Genomic DNA, 18485 nt, shown 5'->3' on the forward strand with positions numbered 1-18485 from the left:
TTCAATTTAAAACCACTGCCCTTTTCCTGTCACTATCTGCTCATACAAAAAATCCCTCTCCCTCCTTCTTAAGATACTGGAAGGCCTCTCCAGGCTAAACATCCTCAGCTCTCTGAGCCTGCCTTCACAGGAGAGGTGCTTCAACCAATTATCATCTCCATGGCCCTCCCCTGGACCCACTCCAACAGGTCCACATCTTTCTTGTGCTGAGAAAGTTGTGTCCTTTGTTGCTCCTTTCAAAATGTGGGGTTCGTGCTTTTTCTCAGAAGAAACACTATTATTTTACTTGAATTTGTGCATTCATTTATTCTTGTGAATCAAGTTTACGTAGGACTACCAAGTTAGAAAGATATTACTTATGTGTCTCATCACCTGAACTGTTCAAAGCACTGCATGAATTTGATCCCTTCACAAATACTAATCTGTGTTGGAGTTCTCCTGAGCACCCATTCACTCAGCTAAAAATTTGTGTTTGCATGCTGATGTTTATTCCTGAGGGCTCATCTCCCCTAGTGAGCATGTTTAAACAACTGAAGTACAATGAAACATTCAAATTCAAGCCCTTATTATTATGCAATCTGGGATTATTTTTTTTATCATTAGACTTCCTTCTGAACTGGGTGGTTGACACTCCCTGTTCCAAATTCCTGTCTCATGAGCTAGTTGTTTGGAAATACTGGCTAGGAAGACAAAAACCGTGGCTTCTTCTTTTTTCTTTTTTTTTTTAATATGGAGAAAGTGTTTTTTTTCACTAGGTATTTGGGATTAAACTGTAACCTGAAGGCAATACACAGAAATAGGGTAAAGATCAAAAGGAAAAGGAGAGCATAACTTGGAGGACTGATGCACTGGAAACAGTGAGCCTGATTCAAAGTGGTCTGGCTGTCTGAAGATTCTTGTGCATGACTTAACTAGTTTCTGGATTAAACCTTGCATATGCCCTAGGAGAGGAATGTGTACCTGCTTCAGCTGCTCTCTGGAAAAAACCGTGGAAACTAGTCTATGTTGTGTCAAACTGAGGTTCTTTTACTATTCAGAACAAGAGATTTCTGATTAACTCCATATCTAAACAATTTTAATGATTCACAAGATTACTTTGACTTGACTCTCCAGTCAGATCAGTTTCCGTACAGAACTTCACTCCTTGATCTGTGTCCAAGAACATATTTATCAGGGAATTTATACGGCTCTTTAAATTCACTTCCTTGTGTGAATTAAACAAGCTTTCATACTTAGCAAGTTCCCTGTGTGTGAAGTGAGGATTTCTCCAAATTTTTCACGTGTCCTGTGGTCCTCTCGTGCTCTCCCCCGGGGTCCTCCTGCCACAGGAGAGCTGGAGAGATGAGTGCAGGGGAGCAGGCCTGCTCTCCCTGCACCGACTGAATGCTCAGGCTCTCCTGGCTGCACAAGGCCAGCGCCAGCCTTCTGACAATTTTTTGGGGGAGGACTTGTTTTGTTTTTTGGGCAGCTTAGCATTCAAAATACCGTGGCCACTTGAAGAGCTGCAGATGCTTCAGGTTGCTGACACAGGTTGCCTGGTACTTGAGCGAGCACGAAGAAGAGCTGCTGCCTCTAAAGGCTTTCACTGCTGTACCTCAGCAGCTCGGAGGGCCCGGCGATCCCCAAGGCTTCCATTGCCGTGCCTCAGCGGCTCAGAGGACTCGGTGAGCTCCAAGGCTTTCATTGCAGTGCCCCAGCAGCTCGGATGGCCCGGCCATCCCCAAGGCTTCCGTTGCAGTGCCTCAGTAGCTCGGAGGGCCCGGCCATCCCCAAGGCTCTCCTTGCTGTGCCTCAGCGGCTCAGATGGCCCAGCCATCCCCAAGGCTGTCATTGCCATGCCTCAGCAGCTCGGAGGGCCCGGCCAGACCCAGGGCTTTCCTTGCAGTGCCTCAGCAGTACGGAGGGCCCAGCCAGCCCCAAGGCTTTCATTGCCGTGCCTCAGCAGCTCAGATGGCCCGGCCATCCCCAAGGCTGTCATTGCCGTGCCTCAGCGGCTCGGAGGGCCCGGCCAGACCCAGGACTTTCCTTGCAGTGCCTCAGCAGCTCGGCCAGCTCCAGCATTGGGGGCAGCTGCCTCCGAGAGCGGCGGCGGCGGCCCCGGCATTGTTTTTGTGTCGTTTCTGCAGAGGAGAGGCAGGAGCTTACATCATTTCCAGTAATGAAGTGCCTGGGGTTCTTTTATGACTTGCACACTCTGCTTCTCTGGAGCTGTACAGTATGTGCTGCATGACTCCAGGAAACCGAGGATTTGTTTTGACTTGCTAAAAGAACGTTTTGCTATTTCTCTTTACAATTTCACCATGTGACTTGTCAGTCCTCTCCCCCTCTTAAGAATAACTTCAGATTTAATTAGCTGAGTGCAAACATCTTTCATGGCGGTGTGGATTATACTCCTCATTGAGTACATTTACCAACAGAATGAAAGACAACTTAATCAGGCAATTCTGTATTTGTACTGCTGTGTCCAGAGAACATGGTAGCTGTCAATAGACAGCTGCTGTTGACTTTCTTTCTAGTGCAGGATGCCCAGTGATGGGGGGACCTGTCTTGTTAAGGCTTGCTCTTTGGTTCTGATGCTCTCTGTCCTACCTAAGACGCCTTTTCAAGTGTGCTTCATTATCATTTTCCTCTCTGCTGTGTAAAAAAAATGATACTTATGTGCCATGCTGGGATGTACTGAAGGTGCTGGCACGTCCCCAGAAGTTCCCCAGTAACCTTCCAGCATATTTTAAATGGTACAATTTATACTTTGCTGAATTGCAAAGTGGCATTGCTCATGAACCTCCATTTGACAAGTTTGGCAGCAACTTCCCAAAGTGTTACCTGGATATATGCATGTGTGTGTGTGCTTTGAATTCCTCTGTGCTGAATTTCAGTTTGCATTTCCACAACTCAGAGAACATTCTCCTAACAATGAACCACCAGGAATATTTCTGGGGTATCCCGACTCCACAATTCTCCATGAGTCCTGGATTACATGACTGTGCTGCAGCAACAGCAGCTGGTTTACCTGCATTTGCTGTCACAACAGATGCTTTGTGGCAGAACCAAAACCAGTGACAAACAGCAAAACATTTATAATCCCCTTTGTAAAACTGTCATCCTTTCTGTTAGTTCCAGGTATTGACCTTGTCATGAGCACTTTATAACATCTTTAACTCTATTAACTATTCACTTCCCCAGAGTTAAAATTTGACAAGTCCATTTTTAGACATCTCTTCTCTCAGAGATGCCATGGTTTCAGTTTGATTCTTCAGAAGTGAATCATAGTTTCAAAACCCTCACTACCTGAAACACTTTTTTTTTCCATTAGTATTCAACATGTTTAACATGGGTTCAGACATGTTATCAGAAACTTTTCTAGAGTCTTTAAAAAAATCCTGTGTGATTTCATGCCCTGGAAACACCTTTCACACTGTAACTATTCCTACAGCTATGGGGAGATATGAGGCATATGGATGTGAGCTAGTCAAATTAATACCATAATAGCTTCTGGCTCAACAAGCAGGTACAGTGCAAACAGAGAGCAGAACAGCTGTAGCAGAGTTACCTTTTATGTGGGTGGCATAGACGTCTGCCAGTTAAAATGATCTGATGAATCATTTCTTGCCATATGATTACTGTTAATAAGAATTTATGTTAACAAGTCTGTGTCTGAACTTTGCACAGGTTCATGCCTGCATTTTATTTTGTTAAAAAATAGAGCATATCATGGTTGTTTTTTGTTCTTAATGGGCTTTCTTTCCTCCCTTGAAAGCATTCCAGGACTTCAGTAATGCAGAGCTGCCAACTAACCCTTAAAGCAAGATGTTTTAATCTCCATATAGTTCTTTCTGTATGTAGTTCTGTATATATAGAACAGTAGTTTAACCTGGGAACCTCAAGCTTATAACTTCACATAGCAGCACTTACAAAGAGAGTGTGGCCTTCAAAATATGAACTTTTATTAAAGTCTTTGTTATTGCATACATTTATACTTACACTTTACTGACAGGTTTTAGCCATTGACTACATTAAACTAACTCCCTGTGTGTAAAATCGAGCAAATTTTTTTCCAGAATTGATGTTTTATTTATGGTGAGAAATTAGGCATGGCAAAATGTTCTTTTAAATATGTCCTCAATAACTTACAAAGCATTTCAAAGTATTTGAGAAGTCTGTGCAGCAAGTGAGGCATTTTATAGAAAGAAATACACAAGTCCAAGCACGGTGAGTGTTAACAAACTTTGATAAAGGAGGATTTGAGAATCTCTCTCTCATCAGAAAAATGTGCCTTGAAATTCTGCATATAGTAGGACAGGGTAGAGAGGCAGAAAACAATTGCAATAAAACTGGTTGAAGTACAGTTTAGCTGAGATAAGTGGTTGGAGACTCAGCATCCTTGTGAATCTTGTTTGGGAGCCATAAGCAGAGCAAACGTTTTTGTGGAAGGTCTTGTTCCCATGGGACTTAGAACAGTTGGTAGAAAATATATAGAGCAAAGCAGTCCTAAAAAGACTAAGGAGGAACTTGGCAAATAGATACTTTCTCTCCCAGTTTGCCCTGCTAGCCATTCTGCTGCCCACATAGGAGGAATGGAAGACGCTGCTAAGCAGGGCATTACTATTGGCACTTAGACGGACTTTTGGGGGCTCTTTGGCTAACAGCCTCCTCCTCACCTCTGCTCTGTCCATGCTTATTGATGCTTTGAGATCACATTTGCGCCCATTTTCCCCATTTTTTCAGCATCAATAAAACAAGAACTCTGCTGTGTTTTTCCCAGTGTCATCCTGCATTACCACCTACAAGAAGACGCCGCCTCCGGTCCCACCGAGAACCACCACCAAACCCTTTATTTCCATCACAGCCCAGAGCAGCACGGAGTCTGCCCAAGATGCCTACATGGATGGGCATGGACAGAGGGGAGATATCATCAGCCAGTCTGGACTTAGCAACTCCACGGAGAGCCTGGACAGTATGAAGGCACTGACAGCTGCTATTGAAGCTGCCAATGCGCAGATCCACGGCCCTGCAAGCCAACATGTAGGGAACAATACTGCCACTGTCACCACCACCACAACCATTGCCACTGTTGCAGTAGAAGACAGGAAGAAGGACCTCTTCAAGAAAAACAGATGCTTATCTATTGGAATACAGGTACAGTACATGTCATGCATTATATGCTTGCCATTGTTTTGGATTCCTACATCTGTTTTACTGCTAATTATACAATGTTTTGTATATTTTTCTTCCTGTCCTGACAGGTACCTATGTAGAACTTGCACCAGCATAATCATTCTGCATGGTACTAATGATGTTTTCCTAATTTATCATAAATACATCAGATGCAAGCATTTGTTTGAGTCTCTGTGCTGCTTGTTATTCAGCTCTGTTAAATTACACACATGAGCACTAATCTATGAATCATAACACAGCGGGGGTCAGAAAGGCATGAATTAAATCATTGAAAGGGAATGTGTAAAACAATGATTTACATTACACTACCACCAAAAAAATATTTTCATCCAGCCTCACTGAATTAATTGTTGCTGCTTATTCATGCATTTCATAATGACTGGTAGCCACTTGAATGAGGCAGCATTGTTCCTATCTCAGCCTCAGGAACAGAAGATAAGTTCCTTCTGATTTGCCCTTGTTAAAGAAAATTACATTTTGTTACCCCTAGTGGAATGAAAGAAGAAAACTAACCCTGCTAAAGTTCATTCATGTTTACAGAAAGAACAAGAGTAAATAAACTAGTCTTGTGTAATCAGCTTTCTTAATTTATCTTTTCCACCCCCTACTCCCCAGCCCCCCCCAAAAAAAAAGATGTGCATAGGACTCCCAACTGTCTGTTTGCAGAATTAGCTTTTGTAACAAAGTGCTTGAACTTAAAATCAACTGAGAATCAACACAAGTTTTGACAGGAGATGAATCTTGAGCAAATAGAATAGCAATCCACAGCTTATCAGCCTTCACAGGAAGACACAAATATTTTTTTTCTTGCAGAAGGTGGTTGTAAGCACAGCACTCTGTGCCTGGACAGGCTTATCTGATTAGTAAAGTCTAAGAATTTACCATGAAGTCTCTGCATCACCCTGATGAGATAGATGAGAGATGCTGTGCTGAAGTATGGCCATCCCAGGGATAGCTGCTGGAGAAGCTGTGACTTTTCTCTCAATTCTTCTTGGAAGCGCAGTAATAACTATTGCCTGTGGGTTCAGTTCACTGCCTTTGTTGTAGACTTTTACTGCTTCACAGCTGTTTCTTTTGGGTATATTCTGAAAGAAGGGCTGATGTTCAGTGTTAAACACAGAGGAAAGATCCAGGTGGGACAGGGATAGAGGAAAACTCCTCTGTTATGTATTCTCATTCCCAGCCAAGACTAAAATACCATTATATTATTGTAATCCCTTATTTCACCAATCCAAAAAACCAAGACATCTTAGCAAAGACCCCACAAATGGGTACAAGAAAATAATTTCCATGTTTGCAGAAGCCTAATTGATCCTAATGGTAATGTAAATCACGGTTCTTAAGAGACCATCTCCCTGCTATCTCTTCTTAAAGTAGTGTTGCAAGTAACAAATGCTGCTTTTGAAAGGTATAGAGGCCTCAGTTTCCTGAGATCTGAAGAAAACAGAGCTCCATATGCTCTTCAAGCCTTTGACAATCTCCCTCTTAAACTTTGAAGTTTACAGATGACCAGTGTAACCACATGAAATAATAATGAGATCGGGGGTGGTACGTGAGAGTGTGCCGAGGCAGGCTTTGTGTACAAACCCATGAAGATGTGGTACAAACCACCTGAAGCTGGGATGACGTGAAGTGAAACCCTCAGCAGTGATGCAGCCTTACAGGATTCCTGCCTGTGTGTGGTGCCACCCTCACAGCTGTGCACATCAATGAGCTTTTTAAAGTCAGACAGGATTCACAGATAAAAGAAACTGACTTCACTAGTCTGCTGTCTGATCCATTTTGCAGCATCGTTGCACAAGCAGTCATGCTGGTGCAGCTGAAGGGGTAGTGTGGGAGTAGAAATACCTTAAGGTAGGTGTTGATGCCAGAAATTACTTCTCTTACAAACAACTGCCCTAAAAGAGGTCGGTGCACTGTCAGCCCTCTGACTGGCAGTAGTCAGTCTCTCTTCACTGAGTAAAGGGAGCCTGGTCCAGGCTTAGTCTGAGCTCAGACCAAGTATACACCTTGATGATAGTTCAACCTGTCTCTGTAGAGCAGCACAAGCTGCAATAGCCACAGGTATATTGTTGGTTTTCTTCCTCCTCTGCCAAACAAACCCAGTGTGCACTTCTGGTGAACCTCCATGTGTGTCCTCTACACCCGTCAGTCACTCTTAGGACACTGCAAGCCTTTGCTGTAAATCTGCTGAGCAAACAAGCAAAGTCAAGCAAAGAAAAGCCCTTCCATCAAAAGGTTGCTTCACTCTGTCAGTTACAGGATTTAAGGTGTATTTAACTCCCAGAGCCCCAGTATCAAGGAAGCACTTCACCTCACAGAACAGCTTATGAGCACTTTTCCTGCACAGGTTGGTCAAGTGGCTCTCAACAAGAAGTTGCTGGTGGAACAGCCAGTAGAGCTGGATATTTTGCACACCCATGGTCAGTTTGAGGCTACAGGTCACTTCACAACACTGCTATGGCCCAAAAATTCTGTCTGCTGCAAAATGTTTTTCTTGCATGACTGTCCATATGATATATAGCATTGGGAATTAACAGCTACACTGATTGGACCCAGAATATTGTGATTTTGTTAAAAGACACATCTGTGGTTAAATTTTAACTTTATACTGTTGGCACAACTCTCCTCATGGAGCTGGAGCTGGAGATGTGGCATTAAGTTCCAGCCTGTGCTCCTGGGAACCACCTGTTTGCAAGATGAAGCAGTAAAGGAAATGAATCTAAGACTCATATCTGCTTTCTTAACATCTTTCCTCTGCAGTGCTCTGATTTGAGGCACTCACATTTAAACAAAATAAACACCTGATTTTGATATGAGTTCACATACACATGCACAAACAGATAGAAGGTAAAATCAAATGTTGAGGCACAATACCTGGAGTTACAGCTGCTCAGAGATGTGCTCTAACAAATGTGAACATCCAGCCTCCATAAAATACCAGATAAAATCCATGTGCATGTTGCAGGCTGGATGTTGTCTTACAGAAATGCTTTATAAATTAAGAATAATGAATATTCACTAATAACATCAGAAAAGAGCACACCACAGAGAAACTGATTAGATGAAGGAGCTCATGGTACAAGCTCTGTGTGCAGACACTCAGTAGTTAAGGTGCATAGAAACTGCAAGTAGCCAGCTGATACCTCTGCTAAAATACATTCTAATTGCCTGTCATGTTTTGGGGTTTTTTAAAGGTTGATGGTGCTGAAGAATCCACCATACCAGGTGATAATAAAGCAACCAGTAAGTTCCAGTCCATAGGAGTTCAAGTAGAGGAAGAGAAGTGGTGAGTAAAAGTTAATACTGTTTTTCTAAAGTAAATAATTATGCCACAACTAATTTTTAAGAGCCCTAGTTCCTGCACACATGACCACGTAAACCTGCTTCCTGGATGAATTGTTAGATCACCCAGCTGAAAAGCTGAGTCTTATAATTGTTGTAGCTCTTGTTTTTCAGAGAAGATTTTTCAGGACCAGTGAAAAAAATGCAAGAGAAGTGCCACATATTTTGAGGTCTCATATACTTTTAATAATCTCTTTTTCCCCAGAAAATCTACCTAAACAGTGGACAGTGTTGCAGTGTTGCAGTTTGTATTGGGATGGCTGCAGCAGCATAGAACTGATGAGGAAAAGTTTACTTGTTTTTCAGCAGAATAATTTCAGCCATATGTGGCAGTGCAGTGGCAGAGCCAAACTGAATGCTTTTACTCAGGTATCTCACCCAGACATCTCTGCATTACAATTGCTCCCTTGCAAAAAAATTGTTGATATTACAAAGCAAGCCTGTAAAACTCTGTTCTCCCTGCAATCTGCAGTATATCCTGAGTTAGTAAACAAATATCCTCCAAGGAAAAAAAAATAAAAAGAGAAAATAAACTAGAGCAGCTGTCTTAAAGGGTCATGTTTCTTTTCTGATGACAAACTTGCAGGTACATTGCAGGGCAGCATAACACTTGGGACACATAAAATTTTTGAGTGCATGGCCACAAGTGCAAAGCTTATTTCCTTCCCAAAACTGGACTCAGTTGCTGAAGAAAAGCCAGACTCTCCCCTTGCCTTTGAGTGTGCAGGCCTGCCCAGTGTTGCTGTGACTCCAAGCACCCACAGAAGTCTTGCTTCTCTTTTCTCAGGCCACTTGGGCACAGTGTGACGTTTGAATGCTGGATAACTCTCAGTACCTCCTGTGTCACAGGCAAAACCTTGGTACAGTATGATTTGTCAGTGAGAGAAGTTATCCTTGTAATTTCTCCAGAAAAAAACTGGGTGCAGCAAATCTGAGCAGACAAAATTCAGGCCCTTTCCCCTTCCCTTCTGGCCTGCTGACTGCAGGAGCCAGTGGAGATGTCCATTTTCACACCATTTTTTCCTACATATGCTAAAAATACTCAAAAATAGCAGGTGTCTCCACACCATTTTCAATTCAACCAAATCTCCCTGCAAAGCAAAGCAAAGCAAAGCATTTTCCTGTGGTTTTAAAAGACTAAAGTGATTTCAGCAAAAAGAAATGTGATTTTGCAATGACCCTGCTAGGCTGTTACCAAGTTCCTCATTAACCTGCTAAAACATCTCTTGCTGGCAAACATTTCTTTATGTGTTAGACCTTAGTCCCATTTACCCTCAACTCTTCCAGCACTAGATAAATGAGCACATTAGAATGGATGCTGAAGGACCATTTCATTTCAGCCTGGGCACAAAGGAAATAACTACCCCAAAAGCCCAACCCTCCCCCTCCCTGCAAAGAAAGAGAGAAAGAAATGGCTGTTTGTAAATACCTTACATCCAAAGTCCTCTTTCTACAGCAGTTTTTATTGCTCTAGAGAAAAAGGTAAGATTTGCCTGTGAGAGTCTGCCCTGAGAAAGCAATATTTCTGCATTACTTACTGACAGCAGTGTTTGGGGGTTTCCTTGCTGATAAAGTTGAGGTTGCTGCTGTTTGGAGCAGAGGGGAAAGCAGCAATCTATCATGGACTTTCAGAAGTGAACTGCCTGATAAAGGACAGCCCCTAATCCTTAGAAAATGAGTGCACTCAAGACACAAAGGGCTTATCATCACAGCTGGGCACTCATACTCCTTTTTTTTTTTTTTTTTTTTTCCCATAACACAGCAGAGCACAATGTATTGATTATCTGTTACAGGAATAGAATTGTAAATACAGTACATTCTTCACTGTTCCTGCACCATAACATCTGCAAAGCCTAAGAAAAGCCCCTTTTAGCTGAATCTTTAAGAAATTAATGTCATTAAAAATATTCCAGAAATACTAAATACATGTAAAATGAGAAGAATGACACAGCAGGAAGGATCAATACAGTAAATTGATCATGTTTCCTTGACAGTCTAAGCTATTAATTACACTGTTACAAAACAATAAAGCTCTTTGCCTAATGCACCAAAAGCCTACCACAACTTTCAGTTTTCTTCTTGGCTTCCTGCTCTTTCCTTCCCCTTTCCCTCACCTCATACAATTGTGATTCTCACACTAGGGAGTCTTACCTCCTCATGTCCTTTTAAATATTCCTTCTTCTGTGTTTGGACCAGGTAAGCAAAGTGGTTTGCCTCCATTTCTTGGCCTAAGTAATTCAAAAACAGAGCATCTTCACAGGACAGCCCTCTCTCTTCAGTCTTCCATCTTGCCTCAGACCTTTCATTGGCCCTTCACTTTCTCATGGGCCTCCTGCCAAGACAAATGCCTCAATCCTCCTCCTCCTCCTCTTGTACTGCTCAAAGGATAAATGTGCTTCCTGCTACCTGACCACATTATGACTGGATCCGTTGCTGCTGTTTATCTTATCCTCAGTTTTTATGCTGCTGGTTCTCAATAATATTTTTCAGACCCATTCCCTAACAGCAGCTTTGTGATTTCTAGTATTTATAGATTAACTCTGTCTGGTCATTCTCTTGGAGAGAAATTGGTACACATTTTTTTCAGCCTCATGATCTTACTGCTGTTAATCTTTTATCTCTCACCTGACCTTCCCCATGATGCTGACAAAACTCTAACCAAAATGTTGTTCCCTTTTTCCTTCCAGGGCAGTTTTGAAAATTGTACCTAATGAAACTCAAGCATGCAATCTCAGGGTACTTCAATTTCTGTCCATTTCTGCTTGTCCTTTCTTTCTACATGTAACTTCTTCTTGACCTCAAGGGACCACCCTCCTCACTTAGAGAAGCTAATTGAGTTGTTAAAAGTCAACCAGTTCTACTGAAGCAGAAAAAAAAGAAATAATTTATTCTGCCAATAACAATTAGCATGCATTCTTCTTGAACAAGGAGTTTTCAGTCCCATGGCTCTGTAATCAGTTTTAGTCTCTCTTGCAATTTATCTTGCCTGCCCCAAGATCTCCTCCCATTACATTCTCACCTCCAAAATGGTCTCACTCATCCTTCTACATGTACCATCAGCTGTTAATTGTACCTGATTTGCCATCACAAGAATCTTTGAATACTGAAACAATGGTAGTTTCTGGAGGAAGAACACTGCCATAGGAGACTGCAGTAGACAGATGGTCGTTCTTCCTCTTCTCTGGTTTCTGGGGCACCAAGGAAGGTGCCCCCATATCTTGATGCACAAAAGTATGTCTTACCACAAGATACACAAAGTACACCTCTTGATAATGGTATAAAGTGGAATAATTTGAAATAGCAATATGGTGACATAAAGCAAATAATCAAACAAAAACCCTGTGCTGTGTCCTTCAGGAAAAAAAAAAAACCCTCACATCTATGGATTTTGTTACTATATAAATTCATATTTTTCTGTTTTTTTCCGGTAGGTGTTTGAGTTTGGTTACTTACTGTCCAAGAAAAAATACTCAGGTTTTGCTGTTCTTCCCTAACTCTAACTCAAACTTCTCAACACTGTACTATTTAGAGTAAACCTTTCAAGTCTGTGTTTTGGGTAAGCTAAGCAGAAAGTACATGATATGACATTTGGGGGATGTCCTGTGCAGGGCTAAGAGTTGGACTTGATGATCCTTTGGGGTCTCTTGCAACTAAGAATATTCTGTGATTCTGTGAACTACTTGCATGGCTTTTGTCAGCAGCATTTTCTGGCTATCTCTGTTCTCCATGGTGGAAGCCATTCCAGTGGGCAATTCTGAAGGTCGTAGGTGTCCCATCCCTGGAAACACTCAAGGTCAGGCCAAACAGGGCTTGGAGCAGCCTGATCTAGTTGAAGATGTCCCTGCCCATTGCAGGGTAGTTGGACTAGATGACCTTTAAATGTCCCTTGCAACCCACACCCATTCCTCTGGCCAGTCCCATCCTGGTGGGACTCATTCCCCACATCACCTCCCAACCTGTGCTTGCTTGGAGGAGGAACTCCTGCTCTGGTCCACAAAAGGCAAATCTTTTTGGGCCAATCTCCTTCTCTGGCCACAGCTGCCCGTGAGTGGAGGGAATGCTTACAGCCCTGGTGGCTCCTAACCAGCTGGTGGGCTGCTGCCTTGGCAGAACTGGCCATGAATTTCTGATCACACCCTGCTGGCTGGCAATAGCCCCCCTGCACCAGACCAAGCCCTGGAGGGAGGCTGAGTGCTCCAGCCAGCATCTCTGCTCTGCAATGAAAAGGCCAAGAGTTGGGAAAAAACAAATAAACCAACTAGCTTAAAACAATGTGATGAACAAAGATGAGCAGCTGCAAGGAATGGGGTTGGAGCAGGAATATTGTTCCTGCCATTAGAAACATGTACCCTATCTGCTAACTCCTTCTGCAGTTTGTTTTGTTCTGCTGACAGCAGCTGCAACCTTAGCAGAGAAGCCCACCACCAAAGGGGAGGACAGTCAGTGGGTAAAGTAAGGCTGAGTTTAACCTAAATACCTGTGAGATTGACCATGCATCAGTTGGTTTGAAATTCAGATCTTTTCTGGAATTTTGGGTTTGAAGTTTTTTTAAGGAAGGAATTATCTAAGTTGAATTGCAAACATGTTTTGCAAAAGAAAGCCAAAGACTTAGAAGCTGAGAGTTGAATGCCAACAAGTGACCATGTTGTTGTTCAAAACACATCATTCTGTTGTTCTCCATACTGGTTTATCCAGTCTGAGGTTTCATGGCTTTCTGCACCCTAGGCCAAATATCTGCTGCAGTTCTCTGAAGATGTAATTATTACACCTTGTGCCTGCAGGGCACAACTGAGTACAAAAGAACCAAGCCTGAAAGCAGCAGAAGAAGCAAACCTCTGTTTTGAACCTTTTCCCTTTTTTTTTTAGGTAAACTTGTGAATGTTTTACATGGTAGAAGTTGCAAAAACTTTATCATTAGCTTCAACAGCTCTCCTCTAGTATGGAGTTTTAACTGAGAGCAAAGCAAAAAAGGCTCATGTGGAACACAAATGGTACTTTGTGGGAGTAAAACATCCTGGAAGTGAGTGAGGAAGCTGTGTCAGAGACTAAAATTACCATCTATTCGGCATTTTTTACAGATGAGTTGGAGGCAGGCAGATAGTAAGTGCCTTCCTACATTTCCATTTTATTCAAAATACATTTCCTTGGAAGTTTTTTTTCTAATTTTGAACTGATGCTGTATTCTATTGCCAAGTTGTTTTTCTTTTGAAGACAGATAAGTTACATAATCCAGTGCCAAGAAACTGTCATGCAAACCTGTAGCATACTATTATATAGATAAAACAAAGGCAAAAAAAGTAGGTCATTCTATTTCATTTGTTCAGCAGAGTCTGGGTTTGGTGGTACTAGCTCATACTGAACCCAGTAAGAGCACACTCCTGAAAGCCTTGAAATGTAGAACCTCCAGCAATACATCCTCCTGTCAAGCAGACTTTGATGCTTTCACATTTGGGTTTTGGCCTACACTGAAAAGCCAGGGTGTTAACTGAAAACACAAGTGGTCATCTGAAAGAGAAGAGTGTCAGAGTCTAGGGCACCAGAGAAAGCAGAAGGTGGCTGTGACATGGAGGCAGGAACATGGAGAGGAGCAAGCCTGGACTAAGGCATTTGCTTTTCTCACCAGTGCTATGGAAGGTGTGGAAAAGTACACTGTGTACTAATGCCTTGGCTGTCAGTGAACCCTGACTAAATGACTAAAAAGAAATCCTCAGTCAGCATGTGCCTGTGTGGGCACACATGTTTTTGTGTGTGTGTTGTGTGTGTGTTCTGTGTGTTTGTATACCTCAGTGCAGATAAGGGATTTGTCAGGTTGGTGGTCAAATTAAAGCAATTAAAAAAAAAAACAAAACTAACATGGATTGGGTTCACAATAGATTTTCACTGTAATGTAAGCCTAATGCTAGTGTCTCTCTAATCACTCATACTAGTATGACAGCTTTTCTCTGCCAGGGGCCTATAGCAGATACTTAGGAAAAGTGTAAAGGAGAGTGTATAAAGTCTGTGAACTAAGCACTACTTCTCCCAGTAGACATTCCCAATTTAGTATTCTGTTGTTCAGGAACTTCCTAAGCCAAATATGAGATGTGTAATGGCTCTTCCTGTGAATTTGATCAAGTTCTCTTTGAACCTATTTTTACCTTTGCTTTTTCCAGGATTCCGTGGCAATTTATTCACACATTGTGTGAAGAAGTACTTCCTTTCATTAGATGTAGATCTTTAGACCTCTAAGCCTTGCAACTGGCTGTCTTCCTCCCAGAGTTATTGCACTCAGAGAAATGGTGACACATCCCCTAGTCAGAATTTCATAGATCTCCCATAGTCTTCTGCTCAGCCATATTTTCTAAACCTTTTCTCCTGTGGAAGGAATTCCACCTCCCCAGTGACCTTTTTCCTCCCTTTCTAACTTTTTCTGCTGTATCAGTCCATAACAAAATGCTTTTTCTGCTTTCCAAAGGATAAATACTATCAAGCTGGAGATTCTGCACACTCTTTATTTTTCAGTTTGCTGGTGCATATCATGCACAACCACAGTGGCACAACCATGACTTTTGTATCATTTAACATCTGTTATGAAAGAATGCAAGCATCAGGCACTTTGTTAAAATGCTTCTGATTATTAAAAAAAATATGTACACAATCTACTATTAAAGTTTTCCTGGGACTGATATGGCTGAAATGTTAATTTGAGCCTTCTTCCTCTGCAGAAGAAGGCTCAAATTAACATCATGATTTGTTTTGGTTTTTTCTTTTATTGGAGGACCTTTCTCAACTCCAGTTTTGCTTTGCTCTACTCCACTCAAAGCCCCAGATCAACAGCCATTAATTTCTTCTATGAGCAGGACGAATTACAATCCCCCTTGAAGTCTACTGCAGTTCTCCTGAGCTATCTGGATGCACCAGGTATATAGGACATTAAATCCTGCCTCAGCATCCTTCCATCTGCTCCCTCACCAGCTGTAGAGACTAAGCACACTTGATGACATTTTGCTGTCAGTTGTACTTGTCTATTTGGCTATTGTTCTTCGGTGGAAGGTGGAATATAAAAGAAGGGAAGTGAAATGGTGCCCAGCATCCAGTTCCTCCATGTCTTCAGCATTTTCACTGCTGCTTGAGTGCAAACTGAAAACAGAACTGGCAATGGCAAAACAGCCAAAATATCACAGAGTAATGGGTCCTAACACTAGTTTCAAGTGTAGATGTGAGATTGAGAACAAATTGGAGAATAACTACTGGCTGCATGAGTGCACAGCCATCCTGGATTTGTAAGAAGAAGACAGAGGAATCTGTCCCTATTCAGTTCAAAACTGTTCATCTTGAACCCTAAATATTACTGATTTGAGGAACATCTGTGCTTTATGGTTTACCTTCTTTTTCATCATGAGGCAAGACAGCAGTCTGCCTCACTTGTTTTCCACTCATACCTCCACAATTCACTGCTATCAAATGGGCTCTCATTACCACCTCCTGCAACAACATTCCTCATTCCTTGTCTTTCACTCCTTATACTGCTCTGTGCTCCTCCTCTGTCAGCATTTTCGGTCAGATGCCTCAGACTGCAGAATCCGAAGTGCTGTTTACGTAAAGAAAACCCATCCAACTCAACCCCCCAAACCTCCTCTCTCCCCTGCTCATGCCTTTGCCCTCAGATGCCCCAACACAGGGGAGCTCTGCAAGGTGATATGCAGCTGCCTACAGGAGAGCAGCCATCACAAGGAGAGTAACACAGGCAGGAGAGTGCTAGCTTTGGTGAAAAAGAGATCATTTTGAAACTGAAGCTTGAATGTGAAAAATAGAATGTCTGGACACTGGCAATGGGCACTGAAATTGTTAGAGATGGCAGATATATAGTCATGAAGAAGCAATAAAAATATTTATCTGAGTTAAAAGTACTTTTTTGTATAAACGGAATGTATAATATTACATATGTAGTAGACTCATTGGTATTAGTATGTTACTGATTTCACATGTATGATTTTTAAATGTGGCTTGTGAGTTTGGATGTGTGAGTGGGTGTGAGTTTAAAAATTTGAAAGATAAACCACTTCTGAAAATTGGGCCCCTTTAACTTTTCATTAATCAGTAACCTAAAATCCTGAGCTGCTGGCGCTGGTATCTCTCTCTTGGGCTGGCCTCTGGCTTTGTTAAATCACATAACAATTAGAGGTCCTTGTCTCAATAAACAGTGAGTTTGCATGGAAAAAGAGAGATGCTTGTTTGTTTGCTTGCAATGAGAAAAAAAGCTTATGCTGATCATTTCAAGAAAAAAAAAAACACCCGAGTGTAGCACTGAGAGGTGTGACTGCCAGTCTTAGGAAGAGTGGCAGAATCTTAGTAAGTCCTTCCATGCTGAATTGCTTAGAAAAAACTTTCTAAACATTTTCTGTTTTTGCTCTCCAAAGCTTTCGCAGGTTTACACGGTCTAATAGTGTAACAACAGCTGTGCAAGCAGACCTGGATTTCCATGAGAACTTTGAAATAATCGACCCTCAAGAGGACAATACATGTTCTGGACAAATATCAAGACAGTTTTCCCGAGATGCAAGCACCTCTACCGTTAGCATACAAGGGTCAGGAAACCATTACCATGCATGTGCAGTGGATGATGACTTTGAGACAGATTTTGATCCATCCATTTTACCTCCTCCTGACCCATGGATTGACTCTATTACTGAAGATCCTCTGGAAGCTGTTCAAAGGTCAGTGTGCCCACGAGATGGCCACTGGTTTCTGAAGCTACTTCAGGCAGAGAGAGATCGTATGGAGGGGTGGTGCCAACAAATGGAGAGAGAAGAACGGGAAAACAACTTACCTGAGGACAGTAAGTAACCACACACAATAATATTGCAACTGCAAAGAAGTATTTAATATAGGTCAAATTCACTCCAGTGAATTCTGTATTGTACCCTTTCTTACTTAGCTAATGAAGCTATGGTTATGATTCTCAGAAGGACTGTATGTATGTATATCATAATCCTTATTAAAGCTGACAGGGAATGCAAATGCTCGGCGCTTCTGAAACTCCAGTGGTATTCGTTTTTGGGTTTGCATAGTTCAACGGATAATTAGGAGAGTGTGGTTAGGGATCTTGTAGTATTAATGTTTCTTAACTCTTCTGTTTGAAATCACTTCTCATAACTTTAGAATGCAGTTTAACAGACTGTAGTTCCTTTTAATTAAATTCATATTTCAGTTGACTTCTCAGATGGTGACTGGCATAAGAGTATTTAGATGTCTCTCCCTACTGAAAAAGATTGCAGTTATGCTTCCAAATTGTCCTCTCTCTCTCTCTTTCCCTCTCCAGCCTCCCTACATCTCCTTTGCAGTTCTCATTTGCTTTGACCATCCCAATAAAAGAAGTTGTTCACACAGATAAAAAACCACACACATGCAAACTACATCTCAGTTGTCACCACTATCAGCTACATTAACCTACCTGTAAAGTAACAGGACTGTCCAGTAAACCTTCATTACCCAGAAGGGTTGAGGGCTGAGTAGTTCACATCTTAATTGTTTACTCTAATTAGGGCAGAAGGGCTGAGCATGTGTTTCCCAGTCCAGAATTTTTTCTCCCAGTAAAAATAGAAGGGTTTTTTCCATTTATTTCTCTTACAAGGAACAGTACTATTGTTAGCTGTGAACTTTAGACAGAGGTAAATCTGTGAAAATGCTCCTTGCAAATAAGGCTGTTTCAAGTTTTAGAAGTGAGCTTCTGGGAAACACTAAGAGGCAGCTGCTTATAGCAAATTCAGTTTTTTATAATTTAGACATGCCTAAGCATATTTTCCTGGATATAAAAGTAATATTTTTCCAACTCCCAAATTAGCTACTACCAAAGCAAGGACTATTACTTCAGCTACAGAATTGCTTCTTAAAAATTTTTAACCTTTCCTCTCAAGAAGAGAGATGTTTGAATTCTTTGAAAAGGTAAAGGTTTTGATTTTTGAAAGAAATTAATACTGGAAAAA

At 41.8% G+C, this 18485-nt stretch overlaps 1 protein-coding gene across 8 annotated transcripts in view; it reads left to right on the top strand.

Moving 5' to 3' along the window:
- Positions 1–18485, top strand: part of DLGAP1 (DLG associated protein 1) — a 407137-nt gene that overhangs the window by 371732 nt on the left and 16920 nt on the right. For all 8 annotated transcript variants that reach the window (XM_058041385.1, XM_058041393.1, XM_058041401.1 and 5 more), the window contains 3 exons: positions 4763–5136; positions 8373–8464; positions 16920–17338. In XM_058041385.1, coding sequence (XP_057897368.1) covers positions 4763–5136; positions 8373–8464; positions 16920–17338 — 885 coding nt within the window. The remainder of the gene's footprint in view (positions 1–4762; positions 5137–8372; positions 8465–16919; positions 17339–18485) is intronic.

The sequence above is a fragment of the Melospiza georgiana genome, chromosome 1, assembly GCF_028018845.1.
Source record: "Melospiza georgiana isolate bMelGeo1 chromosome 1, bMelGeo1.pri, whole genome shotgun sequence".
NCBI classification, from domain to species: domain Eukaryota; kingdom Metazoa; phylum Chordata; class Aves; order Passeriformes; family Passerellidae; genus Melospiza; species Melospiza georgiana.